This window comes from Maylandia zebra, linkage group LG23, assembly GCF_041146795.1.
Source record: "Maylandia zebra isolate NMK-2024a linkage group LG23, Mzebra_GT3a, whole genome shotgun sequence".
Taxonomy (NCBI): Eukaryota; Metazoa; Chordata; class Actinopteri; order Cichliformes; family Cichlidae; genus Maylandia; species Maylandia zebra.
The window spans coordinates 39,004,154-39,025,774 of record NC_135188.1 but is presented as its reverse complement, the minus strand read 5'-3'; the positions used below and the strand labels follow the sequence as shown (position 1 = coordinate 39,025,774).

The following is a 21,621-nucleotide window of genomic DNA, read 5'->3' as shown; positions in this document are numbered from 1 at the left end:
TGGATTTGTGGGTTGAGCAGCAGAGTTGAGCACTCTTCTGTCAAACAGCATATTCTGCTATTGACTCTTTTAGCGGTCAGTTGGTGTCTACAAGCATGCCGTGTTTGACTGATCTGCTTTGGCTCGTGCCACAGTGCAACTTAAAGCTTGTGTTCCTTTTTGTGCCAAGTTTATAAAGAATATACATACCAGTAAAGTGCTAACATGCTGCTGCTTCTTCAAACATTAGTGTTACAAAAACACATTTTGATTAGTTTTTGTAACAGTGAATGCACTCCCTGTGCTGCAGATTACAGCTCTGAAACATTAATGGTGACTAAAGGAAATGTTGACATTGATCCACTGATAAACTAAAGCAAACTGAAATGTTTAAATTATATGTCTGTTGTTTTAATTGATTGAGCAGCTGTTGGTGATAAATAGCCCGACCAGTTTTCTAATCCATGTTCAATATCAGCAGTGGAAGGGCAGATAAAAAAAAAAACAAAACAATTATCCCAAGCTGAATGTAAATTCCAGCAACAATCTGACATTTGTGATGTTGATAAGGCACATAAAAAAAAAAGCACATTAGCACAACAGGGGTGTAATGTGTAGATTCACAGGACTTAAAACAGACTAGGTAGAAGCACAAGGTTTTCATTATATTTACAATCTTTCACTTGCTCCTAACTAGGAGCAAGTTACGTGTTCAGGATAAGTTACCACGGCGACTTCGTTTGGTTTTGTAACACAAAAAAAAAAAAAAAAAAAACCTTTCGGTTTGGCATGGCTTACTAACCCACGCATCCCCGTTGAAGTAGACCCTTCAGCTACCTCCAGGGTGCATCCCGCCTGTATCTCCTCCCTGTGAGAGCCCAGATGTGATCCTGAATTTGACAAGCAGAAAAAAATGGCTTGATGGGAATTTTTCTGCTCTTACAGACACAGTGGCCCCTGTAAGCTCACTCCAATCCCAAGACAAAAAGCCTTGCGGACTACAGTCTTCTGACCTCATTCCTAAAATCCACTGAATGATGTGGTGACATTCCTGACTTCACTATGACAAGTATTTCCAACTTTTCCCTACACATTAAATCAAGTGCTGTTTCAGAACCCGATCTAAATAAGTGCCAAAAACATGGCCACCTCTTGAGACGAGCACTCAGAGCCTCATCCACATTCAGCAGACATCGATCGGACCAACAGTCCAGCTGGCTGTGGCAGTATCGTACACCATCAGTTAAACATATCTTCCCGCTACTGTAGTCATTTTATTCTCTCAGTCATTTTATCACCTTGGGTGACTGCCGGTGGTGCCACACTTAAACAGTATAAACGAGCACCAGGAGTTTCAATAAGGGTCGCTTTTAAGTTGCTGCGAGACAGAAGAGTCCTGTTGACAAAGACGGCGGAATCAAAATGTCAAGCTGTGGCAGCAACTTCCACCGCCTCAATTTTAAATCATCTGCTGCGTGCTGACAAGCAAGGTCGAGGCAGCTGATAAAATTCTCCTGTCTGTGTCCAAATTTAAAGTGCTCCATCACAATCCACTCGCATGCTTCCTGCTAATTCATCTTATAGTGAAAAAGGCACCAAGGTGCAAGAAGCGCATACACAAAACTGGCAGGGGCACCAAGTCGTCTCGCTGCCTCGCGCTTATGTAAATAAGCTGCAAGCCTTCAGAAAACGTCTTTATTTGAACTATGAACAGAGCTGGAAGGAAACAAAAGCGCTCAAATGAAACAGAAAAATTCAGACATCCTGTACATAGCGTGTGCGGCCAAAACAAACTGAGGTATTATTGGAGTGAGCCAGTGGTGTACAAAGAAATATAACATGCTGATGAACAGGCGTTTAGCATTTATTTACATGTTCACAATTTCACGAGTAAAGCACGTCGTTTCTTTTGCTGCATTAAAAATTGTACATTTGTACATAAAATTCAAAACTGAACTGGTCCAAAAAAAGCTTCAGGGTCTAGAAGAACTGTGCATTAAGACTACCCGTTAACTGAAGATGAGCTTTAGGACAAATTGCACCCGATTCTTACTGACAGGAGGGAAGAAACGATAAAAATCAGATGACTGACAGTTATCAGACATGCAAAACAAAGCAGGAAAGCAGACCTCAGGACACTGAACAGACCATAAAACTGTCAAGAACCTAAAGAAATCAGTCCTGAATCAAAGTTCTTGAACAGTCTGTGAATTTGATCAGCTCAGTGAAAGCAGGAAAACATTGAGGACAGGGAGAGAGAGTCCTAATGCAGCCTCAGGGAAACTGTATACAGAAGGTTGGTGGCAGCGTTGCCACAAATAGGACGGGGCTAAACTTAAAGACAAAAAACAAACAAACAAAAAAAACAAGCAAATCTGCATACAAAGCCCTTGCGAGTATCCCAAATGGGTTCATCGGGAAGGCAGACAAGCAGAGCACCGCAATGTGGTCGCAGCTCTGAACTAGAGTGAAGAAAGCGAGGCTTTGATGGTTAGCAGTTTTCTAAGATTTCAGTCTTACCAAGGGTTACAGAAAGCTGCCCTCGACATGAACCACAGCAAAGCGGCACAGGCGTGGCCTCGCGCGCGTGACATTGCCACACACAGAGCATAGGCGAGGGTTAGTGGGGACAGTAGAAGCAAATGTTCCACAGTACAACACCCAGAAAGCTAATGTTGGGCCAGAGGCGAAGAAATCGGAAATCCAGAGAAAGCTGACATTTAGTCCAGTAAACACGAGCTCAGACAGGTCAGCGCTAGACAAGCTGAGGGGGGTGGTTAGAGGTCAGGGAAGAGACGAGCAAAGGAAGAAGTGGGCGACCCATGTCTCCTTCAGTAAACCGGCCTCGGTTGTTTCATGCTGTAGTGAGCCTCAGATGCCGACACGTATGCAGACTCTGGAAAAAAATCCTCATGGAACTCGGCCAGAAACCTGAAAAAGAGCAAAAAGGAGAACAAATAAATACTCAGAATGAGCCATTTTTTTCAGATGAAGATGACATGACAGGCTTACACGACAACAGTGCAAGGATGGTGTTGGCTAGGGCTTAGTATAGTCACTGATTTCTATAATCGATTCAATTCTGATTTACAAGGTCCAAATTTTGACTCAGTCAGAAATATTATAATTCTGATCATTTATCAGTACATATCCATATTTTTATATGTATAAAAACAAAGCTGACACTTGTGAGAGTTCAGAGGTGTAAGCATCATAGCATGTGCCTTTGTGTCAAAGTAACTGAGGATAAAATATTTTTATAGCAGATAACCTTAGAAATATTCTGCAGTAGATCACAAACTGAAGAAAACCATGAATCAACATCACCTGATGCTGCTGAAGTGAAGCAGAGCACAGGTTTTAATATATACACAGCTAACCGTTTTGATATTTAAAAAGTCTACATTTCCTCAATATTGAACAGCAGAAATGAGACTTTGTCGGAAGTCATTTTTGAAAAAACAAAACAAAACCGCGGCCAACAGCGCTGTACACAAAGGTAGACTGGTGTACAATAAGCAAGCATATAATGCAGAAAACAGAGATTTTAGATGGGAAACTGTTCTTGAAGTACACAGAGAGTGAGAGCTGCGCAGGAAGTGTGATTTTATCGTGGTGGAAGCAAAACAGCGAAAGTAAGAGGGAATTAATGACAATGTTTATCAAACGTGAAGCGTAGTTTGGATCTTCTTTTGTTGCTAGTTCAGTGAATTTTAATCAGAGTGACAAAACCTGCAGCATCAGAATCTGTGAGATGTCGGCTTTCAGCCCCGATGGCATGTACGTGTCGTCGGGTGAACGATCCACACTTTGTGTTTACGTCTTTGTGAGAAATCAATTTACCTGCTCTCATTTGCAGTTTTAGCTGTTTGGTTGTTGGTGAAATAGTTTTGTGAGCTTTAACCTGAGATTCTGGCATTTTTCTAGCAAAATACATTTAAAAATCCATTCAGGATTTAATGAATTGATATCGCTTTATTCAAGCTAAAATAGATTTGAATCAGAAAATCGATTTTTTAAACCCACCCCTAGTCTTAGCTGACATCAGCCTGTGTTTTCCTAGATATCCCTGGCTGTGTTGCACATAAATCCTACACTCTGTCGCCTTCTGCCCTCAGCTTGGAGTGGACATTTTGGAGACAAAGCCCACACCCCACCAATCAATCCCTATAACCAATCAATGTGACAGAAAGACCAAGAAGACGACTGACGGACAGCCAGAGAGGGAAAGAGTGAAAAATCCCCCCACCCCCACCCCACCCTCCCATCTAATCAGTAGCGGGGAAAACTAATCTGGAATCTTCTTAGTATCCGCCACTCGGCCAAATCCTCTAAATCTTGCCATCTCATCTTAGCTCCACCGGCCTTCCTAATCTCAATGCAAACAAATTATCCTCATCAGAGCAGAACTTAAGAAACAACAAACAAACTAATGGGACATTGATGGGAAAGCGTGACAAGCAATCAAAGACTCTTTTGTCTTAAAAACTTTAAATAAAAAGAATAAAATCAGTATTAAAAAGCAGCTATTTGTTGCTCTGAAAAGTGTGGGGCCTCTTTTGTGCCAGAAATTTAGGCCTCGTTGTCATCGTTGGCGCTGGATCAGAAACGACACAGGTACATATGCCATGACGTGCCCCACACGTGCGCCCCACACTTAATCGTATTCGCACTAGCGGAGAAAGAGAGAGTGAGAGATCAACTGTGGCCAAATCCCAGAATGCAATGCACATCAGTCCCTGCGACATCAATCAGTTTTTGCCCGCTCGGCACAATCTGCCACAAGGCTGATTACAGATAAAAACAGAAGAAGAAAAAAAATATTCCACTATGTTAGTTTGTGTTCAGGGTCTCACTAACTGCAACATGGTGAACATATTAATTAGACATGAAGGAAACATCAGAGAGCAACACTGATCCTGGAACAGCTCCGTGCCCTTTAACACAACGATGATCCTTCAGAAAAAGAAAGAAGCGATCAGCAGTCGAGTGAATTAAGAGAACCTTCTGCACATGTTTACCCCACTGCTGATGGGATAGCCTTGCCAAGAGGCACTGCTAATGTTTGAGGTAATAGTGTAATAGTCACACTATGACAATGATGTTTGAGACAAGAAAAGGGGCACAAACAAAAACAAAAAGCAACAAAAAAAGTGATGCATCCCATCCTTTCCTGCTGCACGCCCCCCTCTCCTCACCTTGTCCTGACAAACTGACCGTCTCCCTGACGACCCTTTAATGACATCCATTTATAAACACTTACCACTTAGGTGATGAAAGAGGCAACGCCGGCTCTCAGGGCAGAGATCTGTTCCCGCTCCATGCCGAGCTCTGCTCACTGGCTCCACAGCGCTGCTTGATGGCAGAAGGCGGCACTGCATGCGTTTGATTACAGAACCAGAGGACCTAAATCCCCTCAGGTTTGGGAGCAGCTGAATTGAAGATCACTCGGGAGGATTTAAAGATTAGACTCCCGCGCTTGTGTAACGCCCACTCATCTCCCTCCCTCCAGCACGTGCTCCCTCTCACTCCAGCTTTCCCCTCCATGTTCTCATTTACTTGCTCCTCCTTTTCCTTTTTGTTCTCGTGATTCTCAGTTATTTTGGGCGTACTAGTGATTTGTCCATCCTTTTAAACTCTTGCTTTTGTGAACCAAGCAGAAATGAGCGTGAATCAGGTTTGCTGATCTAAGTCTCCTAACTAACAACCGATTACCTGAGGAACTGTTCCAGATGTTTAATCAGGGCTCGGAGACTCCTCTCAGGCAGCTGCATTTTTCCCAGGATTTCAGGAAGCTTCACTAAAAGCCAAAAACAGGGATTATGGGAGTGTTTCAGTGTGGGGAAAAGGCTAGTAGCAAAAACCGTGTCTGGACTGAAACTGACCGAAGAGTCGCAAAAGGTGCTGTGACCCATACAGGTAGGATGGCGGAGGAGGCTGGTCATTCAGAGGGTAGTTATCAGGAGTCAGCTTCCAACTCAAAACCTGCTGGGCAGAGCAAACAGAACAGCACAGTTTAGTGGAGTTGTGAGTGCAATGTTTCAACCTCCTGTCAACTGGGTGGTGTATACAAATCTACAGCAGCACATTACAATACATAAAATGATCCTAGTGCCTTTGAGCAATTCCCACATTCCAGATAATCACACAGTTTCATCACCTCATTGAGCTCGTTGTTTCTGCGGCTCTCCAGGCCGTAGAAAGGGCCGCTGCGCTCTTTGCTCGGGGTCAAAGGCAACGGGGAAGAGGAGCCACTGTGCACTGGAGTCTCTGCGGGACGGGGAAAATAAAAGGAAAGATCACTGCCAGAAAGACAGATCAGCTGATTCTGTTAATTATTCACATTTTCACAGCACGCTATCGATGATCAACAAAAACATTCAAAGGAAACGATTCAAACTGTTAGAGCTTAGTTATTGTTTTCATTTCATTTGGACCTGTTAAATTCAGTTTAGTTTCAGTTAGTTTCCAGTGTGGATTTTCTTATTACAGCTTAGTTTGAAAATGTTTAGTTTTTTAATTAATTTCACTGCTAGTTTTAGTCTTTAATTATTACGGTGTGTGTCAGAGGTACGATTTAGGAATAATAATAAAATCATTAAAAACGAACTAAAATAACATGTAAAGTTCACAAAATAGTTGTTTTTTATTTTCATTTTGTTAACTAAAATGTTTCTTTACATTTAACTTGAGTTCACTGTAATAACTTTATTGGCAGAGAGCAGCTCGCTGACTTTGAAGAGGGGAAGAATGTGGGAGGACAGAAGTGAGATAACACCACCTACTGGGCTAAACTGCTTACTACAAAATCAAAGTTAGCACTCAAACACAATCACTGTGCGTTTACAGGAAGTGCGTTATTCTGATCTTCACCCAATCAGGAAACATGGCTACAATAAAGCCTGCAGTGAGGAGCTCATGTCTCCCCCTTCTGGAAGTGAGTGTAATTATGCAAACATTCCCCTAAGAACATAAAAATTAATGAATCTGCATCTCTGAGGGAAAGAAAGTTTCCAAACTACACCAAATTTGATAGAGAACACCAACGATCCCTTATGAGCGAGCTGTTGAACCCAACTGGGAGCTGCTTCCACAGGAGCCCGAGAGCCGAAACCTCTCATTCTACTCTTGCAAACTCTTCTTGTTGGTTTTCATTTTGTTTAGAATTACATAGCTTTTAAATTTCTTGACGGCAGCTGTGTTTGTCAATTTTGGGGAGATTTTATCTGCACAGGCGACTAGATCAAAGAATACGGTTACAGATAAATGCTTGGTCTCATTCCTTGGTACTTGAGCATGCCGTGACCTGTGACAATACAAGCCTAGTAGAGCAATCGTTTAGCAGAGAGTTGCTACTATTGCCATTTTACACATAAAACCTGCTTCAGAAAGTTTAAAAGCAGAACGAAGAACCAGGTGAATACTTATCTACTTCTGTCTTGAAGCATTCTCAATCATCCAGGAAAGTAAATCTCCAAAAGTTGATTCCGTTCTGATTTGTCTACTTATGTGGACAAATTAAGGATTCTAATGAGTTAAATCATGAGTCAAATTTGATTTAGACTTGCAGGGAATTTTGGGGAGGTGCACGTCAGGTTACGCTGTAGGGTTTCAAAGAGGTTTGCAGCTACGACATGATAGTGATTTTTACAAACTTACAATCACACAGAGTACTTTCAGAGACGCGGAGCTTACTTTTGTCAAGGTTAAGGAAGAACTTGGGCTGCGATGAGGTGTCGACCACTCGCCGTTTGAGCTGCGGTGACGCCGTGGCGCTGCCTCCACCTATATCATGACATATGTTGCATTTCTAAGTTGAGTTTGTGTAAACACAAAGCTACATCAAATCCAGGAGGAACTTAAACTCATTACCGCCGCTGCTTCCCTCAGCTGGACGGTCACCTCCGGACGTGTTCCTGGTAGAGCGCCTCAGTGATTGCGACTGGTAGGAAATGCAGTCCATATCGGGGTGGCGCCGGCGCTTTGGGGTTGGGGCTGGAGTGGTGGGGGTGGTAGTAGAGATGTCACTTAGGGCTGGCTGGCTGTCTGTGGACTGAGGGGTAGGCGGGTTGTGCCCCAGTGGGCTTGGACTGCGTTCTCTTTGGGTGCTTTGGAAGCAAAGGCAAATGCATAAAAAATAAAATAAACAGCACAGCAGTTGAACGCAGTGCTTTCTGATGCGGCACAAGGGATTCATCGCAGCACACTTACTTGCTTGAGCAGGGGGAGCTTTCATTCATGGCCAGGAAGAGCCTCGAGGAGCTGACCTTCTTAAACTGGGCTTGCTCACAGGGGTAGAGAAGGATCATGGGTAAGGTGAAGTCAAACGTAATCCTCAGGCCGTCGACCATTTCCTTACACAGCTCCTCACTTTATTAAAAAACAGGAAGGAATAAGAGATGTAACAAGTGTGTGTTGATTATACAGGCCCCAGTGAAGGGAAGCTATTCGAGTGCCCTGTTTCAGTATAATTTCAACAAGATAAATGTTACTGTGGTTTACAGAGAACGGTCAGAAGAAAAGACAAATAACCACTCATTGCAACCAAGGTGCAAAGAAGAGCATCTCTGCTTCTGTAGCTCATCCACTTCAATTTTTAACATGTTGCATGTCCACACCTGGTGCCACTCCTGTCAGCTAAGAAAAAAATTGAGGCTAACGTTTGGAAGGGCTCACCAAATCTGGTTGGGGGAGGGGGATGTCCTTCAATGCACATATTAAACAAATATGTAAGACTGCTTTCTTCCACTTGCACAACATCTCTAAAGTTACAAATATCCTGTCTCAGAGTGACGCTGAAAAACTAGTTCATGCATTTATTACTTCCAGGCTGGACTACTGTAATTCATTATTATCAGGAAGTCCTAAAAACTCGCTGAAAAGCCTTCAGCTAATCCAAAATGCTGCAGCAAGAGTCCTGACAGGGACTAGAAAGAGAGAGCATATTTCTGCTGTTTTAGCTTCCCTTCATTGGCTTCCTGTTAAATTCAGAATTGAATTCAAAATCCTGCTCCTCACATACAAGGTCTTAAATAATCAGGCCCCATCTTATCTTAATGACCTTGTAGTACCATATCACCCTATTAGAGCACTTCGCTCTCGCTCTGCAGGCCTACTTGTTGTTCCTAGAGTATTTAAAAGTAGAATGGGAGGGAGAGCCTTCAGTTTTCAGGCCCCTCTTATGTGGAACCAGCTTCCAGTTTGGATTCAGGAGACAGACACTATCTCTACTTTCACGATTAGGCTTAAAACTTTCCTTTTTGCTAAAGCATATAGTTAGGGCTGGACCAGGTGACCCTGAATCCTCCCTTAGTTATGCTGCAATAGACGTAGGCTGCTGGGGGATTCCCATGATGCATTGAGTTTTTCTTTTTCAGTCACCTTTCTCACTCACTATGTATTAACAGACCTCTCTGCATTGAATCATATCTGTTATTAACCTCTGTCTCTCTTCCACAGCATGTCTTTATCCTGTCTTCCTTCTCTCACCCCAACCGGTTGCAGCAGATGGCCGCCCCTCCCTGAGCCTGGTTCTGCCGGAGGTTTCTTCCTGTTAAAAGGGAGTTTTTCCTTCCCACTGTTTCCAAAGTGCTTGCTCATAGGGGGTCATATGACTGTTGGGTTTTTCTCTGTATCTATGATTGTACGATCTACTGTACAATATAAAGCGTCTTGAAGCGACTGTTATTGTGAGTTGGCGCTATATAAATAAAATTGAATTGATTACTGTCTGATCCAAGTCTCCATTTCTGCCATGACTTTCAGAAGGTCAAATCTGCAGCATCTCTGTGAAACCATCATATCAACAAGAACCAAATGCCATCTTTACATGACGAATTAAGGCAGCGCTGAAGGCAAAAGGGGATCAAATATGTACCTAATAAAGTGGCCACTGAGTGGACAAATTTGTATGTATTAGAGCATGTTTCAGTTTTAATTCCCATTAACCATTTTCTATTGGACACTTGGAAATGAAGACTAAGTGGTTTGCGTGCTTGGATCGCCTTTTTTCCCCTCCTGTTTAAAGAACATCAATACTAACCTTTTCTCTGGAGGGATTGGCTGTGGACTGCCGCTCTGCGTGGTGCTCTGCTGACGCCTGTACCGCTCGTTGGCCATGAACGCTTTGTTGATCGCAAAGTGCTTGACGTAGGACTCCAGGATGTGCACAACGTTTGTCTGACAGGGAACCATCACGAGCTGAGAGAGGTAAAACAACACGAGGTTAAATACTGACACGCTTCAGTTCCATATCCTACAATTCTTTCCAAACACAAACCAGTGTCAGAAATCTTTGAGTCGTGCCCACCCGTCCTTTAGCTGCCAAGATAAATTATGATGGATTTGTAGAACAAAAACAACCAATGAGCTGTTGACATTTTGTATATAGGCTTTAGAAAGCGGTGTGTGCCCAGGATCTGCTGCCCGCACCTTCTTCCTCTTGTTGATGTAGAAGCAGTCATCTTCCAGTTTCTTCTTCAGAACATCGGGGATGTTGATGTCAACATGAATGACCTTCTCCTCATATTCCCTCTTGACATTCACGTCTGCCTCAACCCTCTGATACAAAAACAAATGTACAAATGGAGGATCAATAAAAACAATCGCGTAGATTTTCCGTGGCCAGAAATCCCTCCCACAACCACAGTTGAATTTATCAGCCACATATTACACATATCAAGGTCATTTACTTCAAGTTAAGCCTGACAGTGATGTTATCTAAAGGCCTGCAATGCAACTAGTGATCTACATGCCCTTGAACCTGTGCCGATCAACTTTTACCATTTTGTTGATGTCCTCAGAGAAGGTGCTGTCCCCGCTATTTGAAGACTCGGGGTCAGAATCGTCCCCGTCGCTGCTTTCCGAAGTTGAAATTAAGCCTGGAGAAAGAACACGTGGGGCTTAACTTGATTGCTGAGGGAGACGGGGAGCAAAAGACAAAGAGATGCAGAGAGATTTCTCACACGCGTCATCGCTGTCGTCCTCCTTTGGGAGAGTCTTCAGAGAAGATTTAGTACCAGACTGACGACGGCGCCTCTTTACCCATCCCTTTCTCTTCCTATCACCGAGAAACAAAAAGAAAAAAAAACTGTCTCAGACTTTTCTACAGACAGACATTCCAAAAGGTCAAATCCAAAACTTGCAGGCAATGAAATGAAATACACCACACTGGACTTTTTAAATCAAAATTTTTCAGAACTTCATCATCATGTAATTGCTGATCATCATCAGTAGACGATTAGAACGTGAACTTACATGCGACCTAGAGCTTTGCGAGCCAGTTTACGTTGTAATTTTCGGTTTTCCTCGGTGTCCCTTAGGACATGATCCTCTGCGGCCCAACGATCCCAGCTACAAAAACAGCCATATATGCAAAATATATCAATAATTAAAAGTGTGTGGCCTTGACAGCAGTGCTACATTACTGCTTCATACAAAAGCTGATGAAAGGAGAATTTTACCTTCTGTTCCAACCATTGAAATGAATCAGGTACTTCGGGATTCGTCTTCCATGTTCATCTGTACCTATCAAGACATCAAGGACCTGCAACATGAACACACAGTTAGCGCAGTCCTGCTAAACATCTATTCATATCTTAGCAAGTACCCAACACCACCATTTTCTGGGGTAATCATTCATTTCCAGTTTTAATAAAGGGTCAATAATCAATAAAGGGTTCAAGTACAAGAAGAAAAATAAGGAATTTGCATATTAGCATAACTAGCAGACCAACAAAGAGATTTTGTATCACTTATTTGTGGCAAGCACAGTGTACATTGTTGTGGTCTGCAGGTGGCACGGCATTGGCATTCAGGCGACCTTCAGATCAAAAGTGGCCCCGAGCACAACATCCTCAAGGTCTGAGCAACCATTTAGTCACCATAAGTTGCGCTTGCAGAATGTAAAAAAATACAATACAATCATCAGAAACCACTATTATTATAGCTGTAAAGAGATTTCTGTCTTAGTTTTACTTGTGTGACTGAGCCGTTAGCTTGACAAAGCTACCTCCTAATTCAGAGCAAGCAAAGTGTGTCCAGTGTTGGTCGTTTTGTTTGTTAACTTACATTAAATTGGCTCACCCAATATCATGGCTAACAACATAACCGGATGGTGGTGTACTCTTGTTCTTTTCCCAGGGTATTTTAATTTATTTAACAAAATATTGATATTGTAGCGATACAGGCACACCAGATACCGCCACGCAATATATGAGAATACTATCACACCCCAAGACATGATGCAAAAACTCCATTTGCTTAGTTATTACCTGCATATGAAGCTAAGTTATGTGTAATACTCAGTCTATTATAATTTAAAAAAAATCTCTTGCACTTGTTACTCTGACTGTTATTACTTTGCAAATCAGAATTTGACACTTGCAACATCTAGACTCAGCAAAATCTTGATGTTAATGCAATCAGTATCAATCACAAAGCTATGAAAGGATTAGACCATAGAAAGTACAAACAAGTGTAGATAAACCCTTTACCCTTGAACCTCTCATAATAAAACAGTAATTACCCAACTTATAACTAAAGCTAAATACTTAAAGGTTTATCAGGATAAAAAAAAATATCCACGTAAATCAGCTACATTCTGACACCAAGAATGATCATTTAATATAATATACTAAGACAACTGCAAATAAGTGTTTATGCTAACCACTAGCTAGCGCAGGTTAGCAACAGCCATGCTAGAGTGGAGTAAAGACTGTAGCTTTCTTGGAGCGTTAGCTTACCAGCTAGTCAGGCAGCAGAATAGCCACCAGTCTGCTGGACAATTTTAGCCCGCTTAAAAAAAAGCCAGCAAACAACTAAACTGAAATAGGCAGACAACTGTGTGTGCAAAGTTAGCAGCCCTGCTGTCGTGGTGCGCTTGTTGGTTGGTGTGTTGACATTAATCTGCTTTGCACGGCAAGCCGCCCGGGTAATAACTCCCTTACTGCTGTTTAAAGATGCTTCTAATGCTAACTGACTGCAACAGAATTTTCATGTGAAATTCCCCTTTCAGCAGCCTCCTCCACACAAACAAACCGGTAACATTACAAAACGTCAAGGTTGTGTTGACTTTTTTTTTTCTAAATTGTGACCCGCGAGCGACACACAGCTAATCAAACACACCCGGAAACCACTCGAAAAACATCAAGAGAACCTAGCCTGGGCGTTATTTGTGCAAGCGTATTTTCCTGTGGCCTAAGCAGCCATCCCAAGCTACATTTAGAGCCCCACACCTTAAAGAATCAACGCTGCTTCCCCCTTAGAATGAATTACACGTTTATACAAAGTCGAAAATCCGACCAGTCTGCATCTTTCTGCGCAAAACATTTACCTTAGCGTCATACAACACTTTAGCCTTGGTGGGGTCGGGTTCGAAGCACAGGACTCGCTCTCCTTTGTGAAATTGATATTTAATTCCCCGCGAATTCATTTGTTCATGGCGACGTGTGGGAGAGGAGGCATCGATCTGAACCCTGTAAACCCCTTAACCCTTTCGTTGCCAGACTCTTCCCTGTGAAGGCTCTTCCACCAAAACACACTGTGGAAGGATGGCGCTGTTGTGGGATGAGATGCTGCTAGTCTTACTGCTGCTGATGCTCTGGCTGCTTTCAAGGACCGCTCGTAATTTCTCTAGTCGACACAGCGCGGGACCACTGTAGGTCACGCGCTTACTTGTGGTTACTTGTGGATAACAAGTGCAGAGGCGGCGAGTCAAATGCATTTATAAACCCCCCTCCACGTACTTTCATTACAAACTGAAGCTGGAAACTATGGCTCTTGCACGTCAATTGCCGCAGCCTTGTAACTACAATCACAGTGAAGGCAGCATTTAAAAGCGCAATGAGCTTTTGAAATGAGCTTTCGGGGACACCGTACAGATAGTGTAGTTTCAAAGATTCACCAGAAGATGTCAGTATTTGAACTTTAAAAAAAAAATCCCAACGAAACGGACTTTGTTAGTGTAAAAGAATGGCGTTGTTGTAGCTGCATCCCTCAGAAAGCTTCAGGATTAGCACAGCAGTTTAAGGAAATAGGGTACAATGTATTAACTTAAATGCCTTTTTATAGGGTGCCCACTCAGCTGACTGATACACATGATTGGGAGGCTTTAAAGCAAATGAAAAACAAAGGCAATACCTGAAACAAATATCACTCACTTGAATAATTCCTCCAATGTACAATCGACTTCAGGAACTAAAAATGCTACACATAAGATACACATGCTGTAGAAATCCAAACGAAAACACCTGAACTCGACCTGAGCTGTCTCCCATTAATCCAGGTGTGGACAAGCAGGTGTGGGCGGATCCAAATAGCATCGGATCTCGAGGCTGGTACTGATATCAGATCGATGCTAGCGCAACTCAATACTTTGTTTCTATCTGCTAAGTTCAGTATGTGGCCCACTGAATTATATGAAATAAATGTTGGGGTTTTTTGTTGTAAAAAAACAGCGTCCAACTACTTTAAAAGGTAAAAGGTGTGTTTTATTATATTAACCTATTATTGTGAAAAGTAAAAACATACAGTGATTTAGTGTTCAGAATTTACAAATTAATTTCGATCATCTCATAAATAATGATGCACTGCTTTCCCCTACATAACCTACCTTTACATGTTAAAAGTATTAATATTGCTTTGGTATTGGTATGCAACATTGGCCCTATAGTTACTTGGTATTGGTCCAATACAAAAAATGTCATTGGTTTGAACTAATTGAGTTGAGGCTAAGTCCCGCACCCATGCTCGAGGGCACGGAGAGAAAGTAGGATTTTTCATTATGAAAAAAATCCCACGGATGAGATCTCAAAGATGAAAGCCATCCATGTATTAATTAAGTTCTGAACAGACTAAAACCACGTAGCATATAAAAAGCACAGCTATATTATGGACAATTTGCTAAGGTTAAATGTACTTTTAAGTACAAATTAAGCAAGCTGAGGATGGTACAGCCTTCCAGGGGTGCAGCACATGTAGTTTTTCATATTTGCAGTTTTGGAAGATCACTTAGAGTAGACTAAATGAAAACTTTGCATGTCTCAATAATGCTAAATTTCCCTTAACTGAACCAATGTGTTATCGCTTACGTACACTAACTAGTGTATCAATCTGCAGACATCATTTAAAAACGTGATTTATTTGTAGGTCTAGACAGATATTTACTCGTGGTACATATTTCAGCAGGGTTTTTTTTCCTGACCTTGTAACCTTTTCACTGAGGCTTATCTCTCTCTAAGAGCCTTGAACAATGAAATGTGAACTGATCCCTGGCACAGGAAACCATGTCTCTGCTGCTAAATCTGCACTCATTTTGCTTAAAATGGTTTCAGGCAATGCTGGTCTACTACTGTGGACCAAATATGGACAGCGTGCATATAACGCTGAACATTACCGACCAATGTGCAGCGCTGCTAATTTCCGCTCATTGCCTTTTACCCTGACTGCACGTGATATATTTTAACAGATGTGTCAAATCAGTTTCAAATCAAATGCTTTCTAGGATTACATGTTTGTAACACGAGCTCACTAATTCACAGATGAAGAGCTGGAAGACAGCAAAACATTAAAAAGTCAAAGATTGGTGTAAATGTTTCAGTGATGCATAAATTCCTGTTACATTTGGCAGATGAGGGGTGTGTTCAGAGCAGGTGCTTCTTATTTCTGTATAAAAGTGGACACAGCCAGCCCACAGACACCCATATCTGATTATTAGTGCTAAGCAACAGACAAATAAAATACTAGAATTTCACTCTATACAACAGAAAACTTCTTGGGTGGGCTATACCACACAGAAAATTCAAGAAAAACACAGTGGGGAGATCCAGGTCACTGACTGGAAATAGTGGAATTGAGGCCTAGCGAGCGCCTACAGGCTGCAGCATCCTGTGTTGGCCCACCTGCCAATCAAAGCCACCAAGGCCCTAAACTTTAGGCCTTACCCGTGTGATTGCAGTAGTTATTGAAAAGTTTTGGTATCGACCTGATACCAGTACCAGATACTGACACTTTTAACTTTGTGTAGGCAGCTTATATAGGGAGGATAAGTGTGTTGTGACTTATTTGATGAGTCACTGTCATTTTGCTAATTCTGAATAAATCAACTAACAAAACTGATGACCACAAAATCAATGTGATTTGTAGTTTCACTTTTACAACATGATTGTGTCGATCAGTACCAATACCGATGTTGGTATGCTTACTATCGATTTTTGGATTGTTCCGCCCACCTCTAGTTATTGTAAACCACAGTATCATAGGAGAAAACTCGAAATATTTATTTACATGGAGGCCAAAACAGTTTTTGTACCAGGCTGTAAACATCCTGGGGTGATGCTTTTTGAAGTTATGCATTTTAGCATGGGAGTCTTTGGGTTTGACTCACTTTTGAAAACAGCCTCAAGTGGCTACTAGAGCAATTGCAGTCTTTGGAGCTCCCGAAATTGATTTTTTTATTTTTGCTGTTTTTGCAGCTACAGTTGACAGTTGCCCCCAAGGCATTTCAGAAGTTGATGTCATAAGAAGTTATAAGGATAAATTCACTGTACTCAGCTCTAAAAATCTTACAAACTAATGACTACTGTAATTCTTTATTATTAAGTGTTCCTGAAAACTCCCTGAGAAGCTTTCAGTTGATCCAAAATGCTGCACCAAGAGTACAGACAGGGACTATAAAGAGAGAGCATATTTCCCTAATACTAGCTTCTCTTCATTGGCTCCCTTGTAAATCCAGAATCACATTTAAAATCCTTCTCCTCACATGAATAATCAGGGTCCATCTTATCTTAAAGACCCTACAGTACCATATCACTCCAACAGACCGCTTCTTGCTCAGACTACAGGCTTACTTGTGGTTCCTAGGATATTTAAAAGTAGAATGGGAGGCAGAGCCTTCAGCTTCCAGGTGGGTCCAGCTCCCAATTTGGAGTTAAAAGACGGACACCCTCTCTACTTTTAAGATTCAGCTTAAACTTTTCTTTTTGACAGAGCATATGGTTATTAATAATAACTCGTCTTCTCTTCCACAATGTGTCTTTTGTCCTGTCTTCCTCCATCCCCAGCTGGTCGCAGTGGAGGTTTCTTCCTCTTAAAAGGGAGATTATCCTTCCTTACTCACAGGTGATCCACTTGAGATGACTGCTGTTGTGATTTGGTGCTGTATAAATAGATTGAATTAAATGTTTGTGATTGTGCTTAGTGATTGGGGTTAGTGGTTAAACCTAGGGATGAGAGACTCGGGAATGCAGTATTATGGCTATCTGTCCTCACAAAGGTGCCATGTGCCCCTCCCCCTACACACAGAGTGGAGCAGGCAGCAGTCGGTGTACTGGAACGGTAGTGACAGAGAACGCTTTTAACCAATATGTGAGAATGACTGTAATCTGAATGACATCAGACTATTCAGTGTGCTTACCAGCATCCCTGGGAGTGTACCCACCAACTTTGTAGTGGACTGAATGAAAGATTGTCGAGAAAGGTGAAGAAAAAATCTCTAATCATGAAACAGATTCATGAACTGTCTTCTTCTAATTGGGACTGGAGTGTTTTTGTTCAGCCCGCGTCCCATTCTTTCCCCCCTCAGACTGTTTTTAGAAGGGTCAAATCTATCTCAGCTGTTATCAGTGTCATGTCACGCTGTTCTGTGGGTATCTGTGTGTGCGCATATGTGTATCTGTGTGTCATGCTGTGCAGCTTCATAAGCTCCTTTATCAGCCGGGAGACACCCTCCTCCCCAGACTCCCGCTGTCTCTTTTCATTTTTCCCATACTTTCACACACACGGGGCCACACATGCTTCTGCTTTCTCTCTCTCTCTATTACACACACACACACACACACACACACACACACACACACACACACACACACACACACACACACACGCACACACGCACTCCTTGTGCACACACAGCCAGCTTAACTCCCCCCTTTTTGGGCATCTGTGTAAACAAATGTCTCATGCACAGGTGTATAAAGAAAGGAATGGGTCTATTAATCCTGGCTTACTTATTGTTTGGCTAATAATAGCGCGCAGCAGCCTTTTGCTGATAGGTCTATTATTCCCAGACAGCAAGGTGGATTAATAGGAAGCTGGGATTAATACTCATCCCCAGCTAAATCACATCTACCTCTATGCATGACCTCCTTCCTGGCTGCTGATTGTCTGTCCTTGTCTTAATTACCTCTTATGGAAATGGGCTTTATAATTACAGAAAGTCATCTTACCCTTATTTTATTTTATTAAAAAAAAAAGTGATGTAACTTAACTAAGACTGACCTTAAAATGATATTTTTCTGGGTGTGTTACGGCTGTGTGTATTTGTGTGAGCGTGATCTGTGAGAGCCGCTTATAGGCACTCTTAGGCTGAAGCGGAAGGGGTGAGCCGCCTTTTTCTTTGGAACAGTTTTCTCCTGTTTTAGTTTTAGGGTTAGTATTGTCATTTGTTTGTTCTGTTTCTTTCTTAGGGTTGAGTTAGTTTTCTGGTGGGACTTAGTTGGTTTTGTTTATTATTTTGGCCTGAGTTCACCCTGGAGCTATGCTTCATTATCTTCAATAAAATCACCTTTTTTTACTCACAACTGGTTTTGGATGTTTGGCTTGGGAACCAGGGCGGGTATTTGTCTCTCTCTCCTCCAACCTTATGTGCGTCTCTACACGCCTGGACTAGGGGCGTAACAGGGTGGACTTTGGTAGAGGAGGAACAGTGCTCACCAGCTGGTTATCTTGTGGAGAAAACCAGCCAAGCCCAATGTATTTATTAAACCATCACCAAACATTCAATTGACTATTAAGCAAAAAATAAAAACAAGCGAGGAGGCATTCGTCTTACATTTTCTGAACCCCACCCCTAAGCGCACTCTCCCCCACCCCACCTTTCTAGGATTCTCGCTCCAGCTCCAGCACAGGAATAAGCAGAAGAGCACGGAGGAGGAAAAGAAGACTTTGTCCACGGTGTCTCCACTCAGATGCATCACCGCCCGGCTCTTTTAATGGGGCAGCGCTGAACTTTTAAGTTCGCGGGGAAGCTTCTCCGAAGTGCGCTAATGTGAGTTCTGAACACAATGTCAGCCGCTCAAGGACTTCTAAACAGCGTCTTTTCCTGCTCGTCCCCTGCCTCCAAAGCCATAACCAAACGCAGGCTACGCCAGACCCGGAGCCTGGACCCCGCCATCATCAGACACTGCGGCACCGGGAGCGATGGAGCGGCCGCAGACACAGGTGCGTCCGCCGAGCGCTTGGCTGTGAAGCCGGCTTTACGCACCAAGATCCCGACCCTGAAGGAACCTATAACCCCTTCCATCTCCTCTCCTTCCATACCTCTGGATGTTTCCCCGTCCTCCAACTTCCACTTTGACTATGACGTGGTTAAGCATGCCAAAAGGAATACCGCCGGGGATTTACCGTTTATGGTGAGGGGAGCTGGTGCCGCTCCCTCAGGGAGCACCGGCACGCTGTTTTCCCCGCGGAGGTGGCTACAGAAGAAAGTGCAGCCTTCCAGCTCTCACTCTTACGTCGTGTGGAAGTCAGAGGTAAACTCCCTTCCCAGGGTGACAGGTTTTTTTTTCTTTTGGTGGCCAAAAGGAACAGATTAAAACGAAATCTCACTCTTATCGTTCAGCTCGCTAATCAGTTTTCTTACATGAATGCATATGATACATATTTGTGAGAGTTATGTGCCCTCCAACCCCATCGCTTTCCTTGAAGTGCATTCTTGAGCGTCTGTGTGCTTCGGGGGGGGGGGGTGATAGGATCGATGCTTTGTTTCTAGCCTCTTAAGTTTAGTGTGTAGCCTGCTGACTTGTGTTAAATGCATAATTTAAAAAGAAAATATTCATATTAACTTCGTAAATGAAAAAATATACCTCAAACACGCTCTATCAAAAATATCTGAACCTCTTGTGTTGACTGTATATTTTATTTGTAGCCTGTAGCACATTTAAACAACAGAAATTGACCCAAAGTGCTTTAGAGACAGACAATGTAAATTCAAGGTTTCCAAAAACGCAGTTTAAAAAAGATGAAAAGCTAAAAGATGTGTGTTTTCTAATTTCATTATGTAATTATTGTGAAAAGTAAATATCACAGCGACTGATTACTCATTCAGAATGTGCTTTTATAAGGTTAAAGTATTGGTATCAGCAGTCCTGGCCCTGCATTTGCTTGATATCAGATCGATACCAAAATTGCACAATGCTATCTGAAATTCGACCATGACCTGAGGTAGCGAGATGTTGGAGCTTTACCTAAAAGATTTATGGGTTTTAAAAGACAGGGAATGTTTGACATCTGCAACTGAAAGCCCTACAGTACCAAAGCAGTCAGCCCATTTCAGCCTGGAAAGTGCTTTTTTTTCCTAGTCTGGCCCAAGGGCACATGGGTAATTAACTCAGGGGGAAGGGATAGCTCTGGTCCACCTCCCCCACCTGGATTTTTGTTTCTCCCTTGGCTGCATGGTCATTACTGTGTTTTCAGTCTTTGTGGGAGTCACACCTTATCCTGGGAAAGCAAAAGAAAATCTTACAGCACTTTGAGGATTAAATCACTCCAACAAAAGGTGCAATGAAGTGTCGATAGATTTTTCCCTCCTACTGTTGTCATCATTGGGCTGCTTTGGCTTTTGTCTTCATATAGATGTCAAACTGAGTGTGAATATGGGGCAGGCAGTAGATGAAATCCTTACCAAAACATCCTTGGGGGACTTCTTTTAAGTGTGTGTGTGTGTGTGGGGGGGGGTGCATAGTTGACACGAGTCCACCTGTACTCTGTCTGGAAAGGTATAATTTTCCTGCTTCTTTAAACACTTAGTCTCCTTTTCTGCATATTTTTCTTGTATTTGATTGGAAGTGTGTGTGTATATGTGGCGGTATGTGTGTGTGTGTGTTGATATGAGGGGCTTAAGGACACATGGCCGGGGACTTGGTTCTCACGACTGCAAGCAGTCACAGGGTCAAAAGCACGCAGCCATCAAACAGCTCCCCCATCATTTCCCATTAAAAGGAACGGCTCCAGCGCCGCTCTCTGTTTTACTTTCTTGCAGCACGCCTCTTCTTTCTTTCTCACACTCGCACGCACACATGCAGGCGTCCATACTCGCATTTTCCTCCCTCTCTTCTTTTGCGAGATGTCTTGAGGTTCTCAGAGAGTGGCGTTTCCCATCACTGTAAGCCTGTTTAAGTTGCAGTTTCCACCCCCCGATTGGGGCCAACATGAGGCCATCGGTATGGAGTCATTAGTGCAATCTGGACCGAAGTTATTGCACCTCGGAGTGTTTGTAAAATTACGGAGCCAAGAAAGTGTTACTGGTCTACTGGGATGTGTCAAACACCTATGGGTGTGAAGTAAAACTCTGAAATGAAGTGTAAGCATGTATTTAATAGTGGGAATCGAAAGAATTTTGCTTTTAACATTAGTTAAGATGCAATTAGTTAATTTCTTTCCAAGGTTGACATGACCGGGGGTGTTGAACATGTTAACTTATGGGGCACGTGGATAAGGGCCTAGTCACAAAGAGTTAGAAGCCATTGGGCAACCATCTGGCAACCACAAGGGAAAAATGTGGAAAACAACTTCAGATTGCCTTGGTTGGTAGCAGATTGCCACAGTGGCCTGTAGTTTGCACAGAAGATGCCAACTGGTCTGCGA

At 42.6% G+C, this 21,621-nt stretch overlaps 2 protein-coding genes across 5 annotated transcripts in view; one reads left to right on the top strand and one right to left on the bottom strand.

The window, feature by feature from the left end:
* Positions 1-1,660: 1,660 nt before the first annotated feature.
* LOC101467588 (MSL complex subunit 3) lies at positions 1,661-14,275 on the bottom strand. 3 transcript variants are annotated; one of them, XM_076880008.1, is made up of 14 exons: positions 14,139-14,275; positions 11,442-11,524; positions 11,236-11,331; positions 10,944-11,038; positions 10,762-10,859; positions 10,411-10,539; positions 10,022-10,179; positions 8,191-8,349; positions 7,852-8,087; positions 7,675-7,764; positions 6,140-6,249; positions 5,865-5,964; positions 5,695-5,779; positions 1,661-2,910 (listed from the first exon to the last, which is right to left on the bottom strand). In XM_076880008.1, coding segments are annotated over exons 3-14 (1,362 nt in total). In that variant the 5' UTR covers positions 11,238-11,331; positions 11,442-11,524; positions 14,139-14,275; the 3' UTR covers positions 1,661-2,810. The 3 variants fall into 3 exon arrangements, with proteins under 3 accessions (XP_076736123.1, XP_004552667.1, XP_076736124.1); XM_004552610.6 differs by lacking the exon at positions 14,139-14,275 and adding an exon at positions 13,313-13,584; XM_076880009.1 differs by lacking the exon at positions 14,139-14,275 and adding an exon at positions 12,723-12,840.
* A 4,077-nt stretch (positions 14,276-18,352) lies between these two features.
* Positions 18,353-21,621, top strand: part of LOC101466894 (rho GTPase-activating protein 6) — a 140,798-nt gene continuing 137,529 nt past the window's right edge. Inside the window, exon 1 of one of the 2 annotated variants that reach the window (XM_004552607.2) lies at positions 18,353-19,508. In XM_004552607.2, coding sequence (XP_004552664.2) covers positions 19,041-19,508 — 468 coding nt within the window. In that variant the 5' untranslated portion in view covers positions 18,353-19,040. The remainder of the gene's footprint in view (positions 19,509-21,621) is intronic. The other variant, XM_004552608.2, reaches the window with a different exon arrangement.